Source organism: Pseudophryne corroboree, chromosome 1 (genome assembly GCF_028390025.1).
Source record: "Pseudophryne corroboree isolate aPseCor3 chromosome 1, aPseCor3.hap2, whole genome shotgun sequence".
In the NCBI taxonomy this organism is placed as follows: Eukaryota; Metazoa; Chordata; class Amphibia; order Anura; family Myobatrachidae; genus Pseudophryne; species Pseudophryne corroboree.
Window position 1 is genome coordinate 87,900,881 of NC_086444.1, and position 16,549 is coordinate 87,917,429.

Sequence of the window (16,549 nt, forward strand, 5' to 3'; positions counted from 1 at the left end):
CCAGTCTCCTGCGGAGCCGCTATTCCCCATGGTCCTTACGGAGTTCCCAGCATCCACTACGGACTACGAGAAATAGATTTACCGGTGAGTAAAATCTTATTTTGTGCCCCCTGTAGGAGTAGCGCCGCTTACACACAAAAAAAATACAAATTATACTTACTATCCCGGCTCCTGATTCCCGACCGCTGCAGACCTCCGCCGGCGCCGCTCCTCTCCTCAGATCTATGGGACAGATAGACACTAGAGGTCAATTATGACCCCTAGCGTCTGTGTCAGTCCCACATTGCTGTGCGGTGCTTGATGACATCATCGCGCACCACACAGCAAAGGTCCTCCCCACGAAGCGAAACTAGATGGGTAGCGTCTAGTTCCCTTCACAGCGGGGGGACCAGCGAGGGAAACAGCGGGGGGCACAGTAGCGGATCTTGACATCGTGAGGTATCCGCCGGATGGCAAGATCTGCTACTGCCCGTACTCGTATTACATACCGCTTATTGGGTCCACAGATACTACTATAAACATCTAATAAAACATGTGCGGAGACAAAACAAAGAGGAATTTCCGGCGCCACAGCTGGAGGTCGCGTGCGTTCCAACGCGACTTCCGCCGGAAGTGATATGCATTCCACCGGAGCTTCCACCTGGTGTTACACCCGGCGTTCAAACTAGACTAGTGGTGCGTTCCACCTCGGACTACCCAGAAATGTGATGCGTTCCACCAAGATGCGTTCCAACGTGATAGATTTCTTGAGCGTGGCTATGCAAGTGAGACTTTGGATCATTGTTTGACTACAGCCAAAAAGATCTTTGCGAATGGTAGCACCAGGACCAATAAAGCTATTTCTGACTAAATTTGATAATTGTTCGAGTTTGGTTTGTAAAACCATCAACAGACATTGGTCCATTGTAGCCTCTGACCCGGGGCTACCCTTCACGAAGGTGGGTCCACCAATAATGGCGTACCGTAGAGGTCCCAATTTAAAACAAATGTTGATGCAACCCACTCTAAATCCTGATAAGCGACAGGATCTCTCCCAGCTGATGAGGTTGAAACCAGAGAGTTTCTCATGTGGAAGCTGCACCACTTGCCAGGCGATGATTACTGGTCCACACTTCTCACATCCCCATACGGGCAAGAAAATTTTAATTTCTTATCATCTGCACTGTTTGACTTAATTTAGTTATTTATATACTAATGTGCCCATGTGGTTTATACTATGTGGGTCTAACCACACGCCCACTCAGAGATCGTACGGCTAATTATCGGTCGACGATACATACAGCTTTGTCGACTGGACAGACTGATGATATACCTGTGGCTCGAAACTTTTTAGAGAATAAACATAAGGTAGCATCCTTAAAATGAAAATTGATTGATTGGGTTCCGCCACTCCCAATTGGAGGATATCGTATAATGACTTTAAAACAAAGGGAAAGCTTTTGGATCCATAAGTTGGATACTGTATCCCCCAGGGGTTTGAATGAATATAACAGTTTAAATATATTTCTGTAGATAAAGTATTTATATTTGCATGCATAGAAAATATATATGATTGACAGGAGAACTGTTAGGATGCCTTATCCTATTTGTTTATGTGGAATTGTGCATCACTTGTATAAGAAATTATGTGTTTTATATATATAAAAGTGTTAGTAAAACATGTTTAAAAGCTCATCGCCTCACTGACAGCAGCACATCCCCTGCCTCACTGACAGGAGCACATCCCCGCCTCACTGACAGCAGCACATCCCCTGCCTCACTGACAGCAGCACATCCCCTGCCTCACTGACAGCAGCACATCCCCGCCTCACTGACAGCAGCACATCCCCTGCCTCACTGACAGCAGCACATCCCCTGCCTCACTGACAGGAGCACATCCCCGCCTCACTGACAGCAGCACATCCCCTGCCTCACTGACAGCAGCACATCCCCTGCCTTACTGACAGCAGCACATCCCCGCTTCACTGACAGCAGCACATCCCCTGTCTCACTGACAGCAGCACATCCCCTGCCTCACTGACAGCAGCACATCCCCTGCCTCACTGACAGCAGCACATCCCCTGCCTCACTGACAGGAGCACATCCCCGCCTCACTGACAGCAGCACATCCCCTGCCTCACTGACAGCAGCACATCCCCTGCCTTACTGACAGCAGCACATCCCCGCCTCACTGACAGCAGCACATCCCCTGTCTCACTGACAGCAGCACATCCCCTGCCTCACTGACAGCAGCACATCCCCTGCCTCGCTGACAGCAGCACATCCCCTGCCTCGCTGACAGCAGCACATCCCCGCCTCGCTGACAGCAGCACATCCCTGCCTCACTGACAGCAGCTCATCCCCTAATTAATAATGACAATGATCTGCCATTATTAAAGGATAATAGGTTGCACTGGTGTATCTATAATGGGTGCAGTGTGTGCGGTGCACTCTGGCCCTTGGGTCCAGAGGGGGCCCACACCGCACACACTGCCCCCATTTCTTCTATACTTACCTTTCTGGCGTCCATCGATGACTGTGTGTGGGCCCCCTCCTCTCCCGTAGCTGTCACCGCCACTGCTAGCGCACTGAGCACTAGAGACTCTGGCACAGTGCCAGAGTCTACAGCGCATGCGCAGGACTGCGGAAAAATGGCGCGGGCGACATTTTTCTGAGTCCTCTGCGCTAGAGATGAGCGGGTTCGGTTTCTCTGAATCCGAACCCGCACGAACTTCATGTTTTTTTTCACGGGTCCGAGCGACTCGGATCTTCCCGCCTTGCTCGGTTAACCCGAGCGCGCCCGAACGTCATCATGACGCTGTCGGATTCTCGCGAGACTCGGATTCTATATAAGGAGCCGCGCGTCGCCGCCATTTTCACACGTGCATTGAGATTGATAGGGAGAGGACGTGGCTGGCGTCCTCTCCATTTAGATTAGGAGAGAGAGAGAGAGAGAGATTGACCTGAGGCTGATACTGTAGAAGAGAGTGCAGAGTTTAGTGACTGACCACAGTGACCACCAGCAGTGCAGTTGTTTTATTTAATATATCCGTTCTCTGCCTGAAAAAAACGGTACACACAGTGACTCAGTCACATACCATATCTGTGTGCACTGCTCAGCCCAGTGTGCTGCATGCCTGCATCATCTATGTATATATTATATATCTGACTGTGCTCAGCTCACACAGCTTATAATTGTGGGGGAGACTGGGGAGCACTGCAGTGCCAGTTATAGGTTATAGCAGGAGCCAGGAGTACAAGACAGTCACATACCATATCTGTGTGCACTGCTCAGCCCAGTGTGCTGCATCATCTATGTATATATTATATATCTGACTGTGCTCAGCTCACACAGCTTATAATTGTGGGGGAGACTGGGGAGCACTGCAGTGCCAGTTATAGGTTATAGCAGGAGCCAGGAGTACATATTATATTAAAATTAAACAGTGCACACTTTTGCTGCAGGAGTGCCACTGCCAGTGTGACTGACCAGTGACCTGACCACACTGACCACCAGTATAGTTAGTAGTATACTATATTGTGATTGCCTGAAAAAGTTAAACACTCGTCGTGTGACTTCACTTGTGTGGTGTTTTTTTTTTTATTCTATAAAAAACTCATTCTGCTGACAGACAGTGTCCAGCAGGTCCGTCATTATATAATATATATACCTGTCCGGCTGCAGTAGTGATATATATATATTTTTTATATCATTATTTATCATCCAGTCGCAGCAGACACAGTACGGTAGTTCACGGCTGTAGCTACCTCTGTGTCGGCACTCGGCAGTCCATCCATAATTGTATACCACCTACCAGTGGTTTTTTTTTCTTTCTTCTTTATACATACATACTACTACATCTCTTTATCAACCAGTCTATATTAGCAGCAGACACAGTACAGTACGGTAGTTCACGGCTGTGGCTACCTCTGTGTCGGCACTCGGCAGTCCGTCCATAATTGTATACCACCTAACCGTGGTTTTTTTTCTTTCTTCTTTATACATACATACTACGACATCTCTTTATCAACCAGTCTATATTAGCAGCAGACACAGTACAGTACGGTAGTTCACGGCTGTGGCTACCTCTGTGTCGGCACTCGGCAGTCCGTCCATAATTGTATACCACCTAACCGTGGTTTTTTTTTCTTTCTTCTTTATACATACATACTACGACATCTCTTTATCAACCAGTCTATATTAGCAGCAGACACAGTACAGTACGGTAGTTCACGGCTGTGGCTACCTCTGTGTCGGCACTCGGCAGTCCGTCCATAATTGTATACCACCTAACCGTGGTTTTTTTTTCTTTCTTCTTTATACATACATACTACGACATCTCTTTATCAACCAGTCTATATTAGCAGCAGACACAGTACAGTACGGTAGTTCACGGCTGTGGCTACCTCTGTGTCGGCACTCGGCAGTCCGTCCATAATTGTATACCACCTAACCGTGGTTTTTTTTTCTTTCTTCTTCATACATACATACTACGACATCTCTTTATCAACCAGTCTATATTAGCAGCAGACACAGTACAGTACGGTAGTTCACGGCTGTGGCTACCTCTGTGTCGGCACTCGGCAGTCCGTCCATAATTGTATACCACCTACCCGTGGTTTTTTTTCTTTCTTCTTTATACATACATACTACTACATCTCTTTATCAACCAGTCTATATTAGCAGCAGACACAGTACAGTACGGTAGTTCACGGCTGTGGCTACCTCTGTGTCGGCACTCGGCAGTCCGTCCATAATTGTATACCACCTACCCGTGGTTTTTTTTTCTTTCTTCTTCATACATACATACTACGACATCTCTTTATCAACCAGTCTATATTAGCAGCAGACACAGTACAGTACGGTAGTTCACGGCTGTGGCTACCTCTGTGTCGGCACTCGGCAGTCCGTCCATAATTGTATACCACCTAACCGTGGTTTTTTTTTCTTTCTTCTTCATACATACATACTACGACATCTCTTTATCAACCAGTCTATATTAGCAGCAGACACAGTACGGTAGTTCACGGCTGTAGCTACCTCTGTGTCGGCACTCGGCAGTCCGTCCATAATTGTATACTAGTATCCATCCATCTCCATTGTTTACCTGAGGTGCCTTTTAGTTGTGCCTATTAAAATATGGAGAACAAAAATGTTGAGGTTCCAAAATTAGGGAAAGATCAAGATCCACTTCCACCTCGTGCTGAAGCTGCTGCCACTAGTCATGGCCGAGACGATGAAATGCCAGCAACGTCGTCTGCCAAGGCCGATGCCCAATGTCATAGTACAGAGCATGTCAAATCCAAAACACCAAATATCAGTAAAAAAAGGACTCCAAAACCTAAAATAAAATTGTCGGAGGAGAAGCGTAAACTTGCCAATATGCCATTTACCACACGGAGTGGCAAGGAACGGCTGAGGCCCTGGCCTATGTTCATGGCTAGTGGTTCAGCTTCACATGAGGATGGAGGCACTCAGCCTCTCGCTAGAAAAATGAAAAGACTCAAGCTGGCAAAAGCAGTAGCACCGCAAAGAACTGTGCGTTCTTCGAAATCCCAAATCCACAAGGAGAGTCCAATTGTGTCGGTTGCGATGCCTGACCTTCCCAACACTGGACGTGAAGAGCATGCGCCTTCCACCATTTGCACGCCCCCTGCAAGTGCTGGAAGGAGCACCCGCAGTCCAGTTCCTGATAGTCAGATTGAAGATGTCAGTGTTGAAGTACACCAGGATGAGGAGGATATGGGTGTTGCTGGCGCTGGGGAGGAAATTGACCAGAAGGATTCTGATGGTGAGGTGGTTTGTTTAAGTCAGGCACCCGGGGAGACACCTGTTGTCCGTGGGAGGAATATGGCCGTTGACATGCCTGGTGAAAATACCAAAAAAATCAGCTCTTCGGTGTGGAACTATTTCAACAGAAATGCGGACAACAGGTGTCAAGCCGTGTGTTCCCTTTGTCAAGCTGTAATAAGTAGGGGTAAGGACGTTAACCACCTCGGAACATCCTCCCTTATACGTCACCTGCAGCGCATTCATAATAAGTCAGTGACAAGTTCAAAAACTTTGGGTGACAGCGGAAGCAGTCCACTGACCAGTAAATCCCTTCCTCTTGTAACCAAGCTCACGCAAACCACCCCACCAACTCCCTCAGTGTCAATTTCCTCCTTCCCCAGGAATGCCAATAGTCCTGCAGGCAATGTCACTGGCAATTCTGACGAGTCCTCTCCTGCCTGGGATTCCTCCGATGCATCCTTGCGTGTAACGCCTACTGCTGCTGGCGCTGCTGTTGTTGCTGCTGGGAGTCGATGGTCATCCCAGAGGGGAAGTCGTAAGCCCACTTGTACTACTTCCAGTAAGCAATTGACTGTTCAACAGTCCTTTGCGAGGAAGATGAAATATCACAGCAGTCATCCTGCTGCAAAGCGGATAACTGAGGCCTTGACAACTATGTTGGTGTTAGACGTGCGTCCGGTATCCGCCGTTAGTTCACAGGGAACTAGACAATTTATTGAGGCAGTGTGCCCCCGTTACCAAATACCATCTAGGTTCCACTTCTCTAGGCAGGCGATACCGAGAATGTACACGGACGTCAGAAAAAGACTCACCAGTGTCCTAAAAAATGCAGTTGTACCCAATGTCCACTTAACCACGGACATGTGGACAAGTGGAGCAGGGCAGGGTCAGGACTATATGACTGTGACAGCCCACTGGGTAGATGTATGGACTCCCGCCGCAAGAACAGCAGCGGCGGCACCAGTAGCAGCATCTCGCAAACGCCAACTCTTTCCTAGGCAGGCTACGCTTTGTATCACCGGTTTCCAGAATACGCACACAGCTGAAAACCTCTTACGGCAACTGAGGAAGATCATCGCGGAATGGCTTACCCCAATTGGACTCTCCTGTGGATTTGTGGCATCGGACAACGCCAGCAATATTGTGTGTGCATTAAATATGGGCAAATTCCAGCACGTCCCATGTTTTGCACATACCTTGAATTTGGTGGTGCAGAATTATTTAAAAAACGACAGGGGCGTGCAAGAGATGCTGTCGGTGGCCAGAAAAATTGCGGGACACTTTCGGCGTACAGGCACCACGTACAGAAGACTGGAGCACCACCAAAAACTACTGAACCTGCCCTGCCATCATCTGAAGCAAGAAGTGGTAACGAGGTGGAATTCAACCCTCTATATGCTTCAGAGGTTGGAGAAGCAGCAAAAGGCCATTCAAGCCTATACAATTGAGCACGATATAGGAGGTAGAATGCACCTGTCTCAAGCGCAGTGGAGAATGATTTCAACGTTGTGCAAGGTTCTGATGCCCTTTGAACTTGCCACACGTGAAGTCAGTTCAGACACTGCCAGCCTGAGTCAGGTCATTCCCCTCATCAGGCTTTTGCAGAAGAAGCTGGAGACATTGAAGGAGGAGCTAACACGGAGCGATTCCGCTAGGCATGTGGGACTTGTGGATGGAGCCCTTAATTCGCTTAACAAGGATTCACGGGTGGTCAATCTGTTGAAATCAGAGCACTACATTTTGGCCACCGTGCTCGATCCTAGATTTAAAGCCTACCTTGGATCTCTCTTTCCGGCAGACACAAGTCTGCTGGGGTTGAAAGACCTGCTGGTGAGAAAATTGTCAAGTCAAGCGGAACGCGACCTGTCAACATCTCCTCCTTCACATTCTCCCGCAACTCGGGGTGCGAGGAAAAGGCTCAGAATTCCGAGCCCACCCGCTGGCGGTGATGCAGGGCAGTCTGGAGCGACTGCTGATGCTGACATCTGGTCCGGACTGAAGGACCTGACAACGATTACGGACATGTCGTCTACTGTCACTGCATATGATTCTCTCACCATTGAAAGAATGGTGGAGGATTATATGAGTGACCGCATCCAAGTAGGCACGTCACACAGTCCATACTTATACTGGCAGGAAAAAGAGGCAATTTGGAGGCCATTGCACAAACTGGCTTTATTCTACCTAAGTTGCCCTCCCACAAGTGTGTACTCCGAAAGAGTGTTTAGTGCCGCCGCTCACCTTGTCAGCAATCGGCGTACGAGGTTACATCCAGAAAATGTGGAGAAGATGATGTTCATTAAAATGAATTATAATCAATTCCTCCGCGGAGACATTGACCAGCAGCAATTGCCTCCACAAAGTACACAGGGAGCTGAGATGGTGGATTCCAGTGGGGACGAATTGATAATCTGTGAGGAGGGGGATGTACACGGTGATATATCGGAGGGTGATGATGAGGTGGACATCTTGCCTCTGTAGAGCCAGTTTGTGCAAGGAGAGATTAATTGCTTCTTTTTTGGGGGGGGTCCAAACCAACCCGTCATATCAGTCACAGTCGTGTGGCAGACCCTGTCACTGAAATGATGGGTTGGTTAAAGTGTGCATGTCCTGTTTTGTTTATACAACATAAGGGTGGGTGGGAGGGCCCAAGGACAATTCCATCTTGCACCTCTTTTTTCTTTTATTTTTCTTTGCGTCATGTGCTGTTTGGGGAGGGTTTTTTGGAAGGGACATCCTGCGTGACACTGCAGTGCCACTCCTAAATGGGCCCGGTGTTTGTGTCGGCCACTAGGGTCGCTAATCTTACTCACACAGTCAGCTACCTCATTGCGCCTCTTTTTTTCTTTGCGTCATGTGCTGATTGGGGAGGGTTTTTTGGAAGGGACATCCTGCGTGACACTGCAGTGCCACTCCTAAATGGGCCCGGTGTTTGTGTCGGCCACTAGGGTCGCTAATCTTACTCACACAGTCAGCTACCTCATTGCGCCTCTTTTTTTCTTTGCGTCATGTGCTGATTGGGGAGGGTTTTTTGGAAGGGACATCCTGCGTGACACTGCAGTGCCACTCCTAAATGGGCCCGGTGTTTGTGTCGGCCACTAGGGTCGCTAATCTTACTCACACAGTCAGCTACCTCATTGCGCCTCTTTTTTTCTTTGCGTCATGTGCTGATTGGGGAGGGTTTTTTGGAAGGGACATCCTGCGTGACACTGCAGTGCCACTCCTAAATGGGCCCGGTGTTTGTGTCGGCCACTAGGGTCGCTAATCTTACTCACACAGTCAGCTACCTCATTGCGCCTCTTTTTTTCTTTGCGTCATGTGCTGATTGGGGAGGGTTTTTTGGAAGGGACATCCTGCGTGACACTGCAGTGCCACTCCTAAATGGGCCCGGTGTTTGTGTCGGCCACTAGGGTCGCTAATCTTACTCACACAGTCAGCTACCTCATTGCGCCTCTTTTTTTCTTTGCGTCATGTGCTGATTGGGGAGGGTTTTTTGGAAGGGACATCCTGCGTGACACTGCAGTGCCACTCCTAAATGGGCCCGGTGTTTGTGTCGGCCACTAGGGTCGCTAATCTTACTCACACAGTCAGCTACCTCATTGCGCCTCTTTTTTTCTTTGCGTCATGTGCTGATTGGGGAGGGTTTTTTGGAAGGGACATCCTGCGTGACACTGCAGTGCCACTCCTAAATGGGCCCGGTGTTTGTGTCGGCCACTAGGGTCGCTTATCTTACTCACACAGTCAGCTACCTCATTGCGCCTCTTTTTTTCTTTGCGTCATGTGCTGATTGGGGAGGGTTTTTTGGAAGGGACATCCTGCGTGACACTGCAGTGCCACTCCTAGATGGGCCAGGTGTTTGTGTCGGCCACTAGTGTCGCTTAGCTTAGTCATCCAGCGACCTTGGTGCAAATTTTAGGACTAAAAATAATATTGTGAGGTGTGAGGTATTCAGAATAGACTGAAAATGAGTGGAAATTATGGTTTTTGAGGTTAATAATAATATGGGATCAAAATGACCCCCAAATTCTATGATTTAAGCTGTTTTTTAGTGTTTTTTTAAAAAAACACCCGAATCCAAAACACACCCGAATCCGACAAAAAAAATTCGGTGAGGTTTTGCCAAAACGCGGTCGAACCCAAAACACGGCCGCGGAACCGAACCCAAAACCAAAACACAAAACCCGAAAAATTTCAGGCGCTCATCTCTACTCTGCGCATGCCCTATAGACTTTGGCACTGTGCCAGAGTCTCAGAACTGAGAGCGCTAACAGTGGCGGTGACGGCAACAGGAGAGGAGGGGGCTCACACACGGAGACTGCACACCGGTCCCCTCCTCTCTAGAAATGCTGCTGATAGGTTGCCACCTTGCTTTAAATATCAGAGACCTGGGTTGTCCATACGGATATCACAGGACTGACATCTTCAACAAAGAAACACTTTATATAAAAAACAAACAAACAGGTAATTACAGCTAAACCCATCGCTGAGCAGCGATCCACTTTGTACCCATGCGACGCGTCTGCACATGTTATATCTGCCCCACCTGCAGTGCACATGGGGGGTCATTCAGACCTGATCACTAGGCTGCGTTTTCGTACAGCCTGCGATCAGGTCTAAATTGCGCATGCGTATACACCGCAATGAGCAGGCGCGTCAGACGGCAACAACAGGGATCACCGCTCTGCGACGGGATTCTGCAAGGAATCCGATCCCACGGGCGTATGCAAGGAGATTGACAAGAAGAAGGCGTTTCTTGGTGGCAACTGACCGTTTTCAGGGAGTGGTTGGAAAAACACAGGCGTGGCCAAGCGTTTTCAAGGAGGGTTCCTGACGTCAATTCCGGTCCCGGACAGTCTGATGCGATCGCAGCGGCTGAGTAAGTCCTGGGCTGCGCAGATACTGCACAAAATAGTTTGTACAGCTCTGCTACACATGCAATCGCACACTTGCACAGCTAAAATACACTCTCGCTGTAGGCGGCAACTATGTGATCACAGCAGTGCAAAAATCGATTGCTAGTGATCAGGTCGGAATTAGGCCCATGGTTTTGCCCATTAGCTAACAACTTTGCTGCAGCGATCAGGTCTGAAATAGGCCCTATATCATTTATCCGGGAGTTCAAGGGAAATTATTGATGACACAGGGGGTCATTCCGACCCATTCGCACTCAGCGGTTCATCGCTGCGCTGTGACCGGGTCAGAAATACGGAAAAAGTGATTGCAGCATCGATTGCAATATGGCTGACAGACGGGAGGCGTACCGGGGCGTCAACGCAGGCGTGTCCAGGCGTTTGGATGTCAAATCCTGGACCTCGTCGCTGGATCCGCCACACAGGGTAAGTAAGTCTGACCCTGGTCTTGTTTTGCAGGAAACTTTTTTAGCACAGCAGGGCTGCACAAGCGATCGCAGCCCTGCTATGCTAAGATACACTCCCCCATGGGCGACGTCTAGTTGATGGCACGAGCAGCAAAAAGTGGCTACATGTGATCAACTCGGAATGACCCCCAGTGCGTCTTTTGCACATCATCTAATGTGCACCCAGCTTATCATCTTGCAGGTCTAAATAAAATGTTAAATAGTGATTCTTGCAGTTTCACAAGAAGTTGACCCTATAAACTGTATATATGATATGCTGAAAGTTTCTCATTACCTTCTCTTTAGTGCATGGGTCACATTCAGTCCACACACTCCATTTACTAAGCTCACAGTCCACTGCAGTTGGCTCATCAGCAGATCTTGGGAACCTCTTTGAAAACCTGAAAGTAAACATATTTTTGCCAATTATTTTCTGCGCAGAGGTATCTTTATTCACCTACTGTTACGCATGGTGTGACTTAGAAGCTGCACCATGTATAGCTATTTTCTGACTGTAGTTTTTTTCACACTGCATAGCAGCCGCGGATTGTACTTATGTGACTGGCTGTCACATTACATTCCCCCACATCCCGCCCACTGAGATTCCCGACGGTCGGCATGCTGACTACCAGAGGCCCCCCTCCCCCCCCCCCCCCTTAACGCTAAAATTTATTTTAACGTTAAGGCCACCCAGTTTAGTATACCCCAAATGCAGAATCCATTTAGATTCCTCAGTAATTCCTTCGCCCTGTCACCCTGTCTGGGGGACTCCGGAACGTGATCAATGATGAAATATAAATTTTATAGACTCCAAGGAATGACCACACTCTTTGGAGTGTCTAGAACTGGTTGATCTATATCTTTGCCATTTAAAGTCATAATAGGAAACTGAATTTTCAGTTGCCAGCCCGATTATTAGAAGGGCAACTACAGCTCTTTGGTCTATAGTGAACACAGACAGGGAATTACCCATCTTTTAAAAATAAAAAAACACTAGTAGCATTCAAACGCGGTAGAAATCTCCGCGTCAGGCTGGTACATGCAGATATAACCAATCAACATAAAACCATACCTTCTAATGTATATATGAAGCCACTGGGATGTTATAAATGCAGTAAATGCACAACTTGCAATTTTCAAATTCCTTGCAAGTCTTTCAAACATTCGCATTGCGACAAGCAGTACGATATTAGATTTGTTCTTACATGTAACACAACACATGTTGTCTATGTGGTGATGTGCCCCTGTGGACTTTACTACGTGGGCCAAACCATGCGTACATTTAAGGAGCGCATGAATGCGCATAGATCTGCCATTAATATGACTTTAAATGGCAAATAACAGATCAACCAGTTTTTGGACACTTCAAGGAGTGTTGTCATTCCTTGGAATCTATAAGATATTTCATCATTGATCACGTTCCGAAGACCCCCCAGAGGGGTGACTGGGAGAAGGAATTACTGATTAAGGAATCCAAATTGATTCTGTATTTGGGGTCTACTAAACTGGGCGGCCTTAACAATAAAATTAATTGGAACAGTTTAATCTGAATAGTAGATCAGTGGTTCTCAAACTCGTTCCTTAGGACCCCACACAGTGCATGTTTTGCAGGTTACCCAGCAAATGTACAGGTGTATTAATTACTCACCGACACATTTTAAAAGGTCCACAGGTGGATCTAATTATTTCACTTGTGATTCTGTGAGGAGACCTGCAAAACATGCACCGTGTGGGGTCAGTGTCGGACTGGGGCATGTAGGGCCCACCGGGGAATGCAGTGGTAGGGCCCATGTTTAGGGGTGTGGCCTACTACATCATTGGTTTGAATAACCATTAAAGAGTGCAACATCTGGGCCCCTTCATAAATATATACAGTAAATTCAGCTGCTGCGTGCATTATAATGTACCAGATTAATAACAGATTAATTATAGCAATGCACTGTAGATAATACACCATAGTCCAGTATAAGGTAACATATGTATAATGTATAATTCAAGTGCACAGTCTGGAACCTGATTCTTAGAGCTGGAGGTGGGGCCCCAGGCAGTGGGGCCCACCGGTGGTTTCCCCTGTACACCTGTGGGCCAGTCCAAGCCTGTGTGGGGTCCTGAGGACCGAGTTTGAGAACCTGTGGTCTAGATCACAGGTTCTCAAACTCTGTCCTCAGGACCCCCACAGTGCATATTTTGCAGGTAACCCAGCAGGTGCACAGGTGTATTAATTACTCACTGACACATTTTAAAAGGTCCACAAGTAGAGCTAATTATTTCACCTGTGATTCTATGAGGAGACCTGCAAAACATGCACCGTGTGGGGTCCTGAGGACCGAGTTTGAGAACCTATGGTCTAGATAATTGTGTATCATTTTGTGATCCATGCTAAGAATATATCTAGATTTAATACAGTTGGTGATATTTTGTGTATCCTATTGTCTGTTCTATTGGTCCTGTTTTAATCACATTTAGAATGTAGTTTTATAATGTATTAGTTTATTTAATATGTCTAATGTAGGTATCTGTTTCTCTCTCTCTTCCTGTGATCCATGCAGGCTCCATGGTTGCCCAAGCATAGGAGGACCACAGTGACGCGTCTGGAACGCAGCACACTGCCTGGTGACATACAAACAGGAAGTGTCACCAGGGCAACAGTGACGATGTACCCGGAAATGCGGCTGGCGGTGAGAACCGGTGCGAGGGCTCCGGGAGCCAGGCGGCGAGCGGGAAAAGAGGAGTGTTAAGTGTATAAGTATGTGGGTGAGTATGTTGTGTCTTTGTTGCTACTTCATGGTGTATTGTCTTGATGACGGGGTGTAACACCACGAAAACATTTGACAGCACTTAAATACACTTGACTGGTTTGCATATATTGGAGTCTCAGAGTGCCATCATTATCCCCGCTGTTATGAATTATCTCCTGGAGGGGCACCTGAGCATACTGATTGATTTTTTTATGAGTGCCGACATATTGTGAAGAATTATATATACAAGTCCTGATATAGATTTCTACCTGAGATTATTGCGGTTTACTTTAACACATAATTATTTTGTCTATGACAATCAGTTTTACATCCAGCTGACGGGTTGTGCGATGGGGTCCTGTGTGGCCCCATCGTTCGCCAACACATTTATGTGGGGAGTGGATAAAGATCTTTTCCTCAGTCATACAGCCATTACACAACATCTAGTCTTATATGCACGCTCTGTAGATGAACTGTTAGTGTTATGGTCAGGACCACAACAATCACTTTAAGAAATAATCACCACACATAATGCTTCATCTAGTCCAGTCAAATTAACAATGACACTGGATAAAAGCCAGGTCAACTTTCTGGATGTGCACATTTCTATTCTACAAAACAAAATCACTACATCTTTATACACCAAAAGTACAGACTACAATACTCTGGTAAGGTTTGACAGTTTCCATCCTAGAGCTACCATCAATGGTTTACCCTACTCGCAAATGCTTAGAGTTTGCAGGATTAATAGTGATGTGCCTGTGTGGCCAACATTACGTAGGCAAAACGGAGTGTACTTTTAAGGTCAGGATGACCCAGCACAGATCATCAATCAGGGCAGCACTATTATCAGGAACCAGTGAACAACTGGTAGCGAGGCATTTTGCCTCAGCCAGACATCCCTTAGCGTCTTTGAGATATCACATCATAGACTAGGTACCGTTGTCTATCAGGGGAGGAGACAGAGCCAAACGTCTCTTACAACTGGAAACTAGATGGATACTGTTCCTTGACACTTTAAGCCCTAGGGGTCTCAATGAGTCTTTAGGTATGGGTAATTTTGCCTAGAGTGTGTTTAACTGAGCAGGATTTAGTAACTAAAAAATTTGTTTAGGTTATAAATAAATAAAATTTCCAGGTTATCAATTACTGAATAGTTAGATTAGTGGTAAGCAAGTCCTATGGGCCTTCATCCTTGCAGCATGAGTAGGAGCACAATTAGTGATATAAGAGGATCTTAGAATCCCACAAGGCAGTAGCATCTGCCATAGATTATAGGATTATACTGAATTGTTTGATTTAGAGGTAACTACTGCAGCTTTATGCATTATAAATTCTAGTTTCACTTGCTGCGACAGATAGCTACTCTCTATATCAGTTTTTACAATTTTATGTATTAATGTTCATCACAGCATGTCACCAGTATATGTATGTAATGCATTTAAAACTCACTTTGCATGTGTTTTATCAGAGAGGAGGTGGATCGCCTTTATCTGTCTTAACTGTGCACTTTTTTACCTATCACGCATTGTGTTTACAGCACTCACCATGGCAACAGTCCCCCCGCCCCTGCATGACGGCCCAGGAAGCTAACGTCGGGACAGGTGATCTGAGCCTGTGACCGGAAGCGCTGAGTCCAGAAGCCGTGCAGCGGTGAGGAGTGGGCGGCTGGAGGCGCGCTCCGTAAATTATTTAAATGTTTGCTGTTGCACTTTGTCACTTTGTGTGTGTCCTGAAGATGGGGTTTGTATTCCCGAAACGTCAATTAAATCAGCACATGAATTTTTTCACAATTTATCCGCAGTCTCCTGAGTGCCGCTATTCTTTCTTCACACGTATATATATATATATATATATATATATATATATATACAGCAAATTCGGCGGCACTCACAGACTGAAACAGCAGGCTTAAATGCTTCTACGTTTCGGTTTTGATAACCTTCGTCAGGAATAACAAATATCAGACATTACAATCTTATATACATACAGACAGGTAACAAGTGCCAATCACCAACACCAAATAATTAACGAACATCCGGTGACATCAGCCGGCAACAAGCTCCAGCCTTCGATATCACACCGGTTTCATTGGTCAAACTAATTAGATAACTATCACCATGGTGACTAGACAACAGTGTAGCTAGAGTAATCAACCTACAATTCTAATCCAGTACAAAGTGTCATAACAATTCAAATGAGATATGTAACAAGTTCACATTCCATATACAATGTAGCCATGAGCTAGATGAAGCTAGAGAAGGATAAATACTCATTCAAGCCAGATGGATAAATCATATTCAGATTATAAATCCACCTTCTTTAATCTTTAATCTTAATATTCCTCCTATGTCTATAGCAGGGTAAGATTTGTTTATTTTTAAGCGAGGGTAATTCATCGTCACATTGTAGTACCGGCCAAAACCGTTTAGCTACACTAGAGATGTTAGGGGTTGCTGTACTGAAGTCATTAATCCATATTACTGAGTTAGCAGTTTTGTTAACCCTATGCGTCTCTGCAGGACATTTAGGCATAGGCATTGCTCTATGCATAGCATCTACAAGTAGTGTGTTCGAATACCCACGTTGTAAAAAACGAAGCTTCATAGCTTCCATCTGCTGTCTTTCATCATTAAGATCTGTACAAATCCTATAAATTGTGAATAGGGCAGTCCTCATTTT

The 16,549-nt window shown here is 46.4% G+C and overlaps 1 protein-coding gene across 1 annotated transcript in view; it reads right to left on the reverse strand.

Annotated features, from left to right (window-relative positions):
* LOC134946892 (complement component C9-like) overlaps positions 1 to 16,549 on the reverse strand; it is a 175,360-nt gene that overhangs the window by 139,206 nt on the left and 19,605 nt on the right. Inside the window, exon 2 of the mRNA XM_063935528.1 lies at positions 11,425 to 11,530. Coding sequence (XP_063791598.1) covers positions 11,425 to 11,530 — 106 coding nt within the window. The remainder of the gene's footprint in view (positions 1 to 11,424; positions 11,531 to 16,549) is intronic.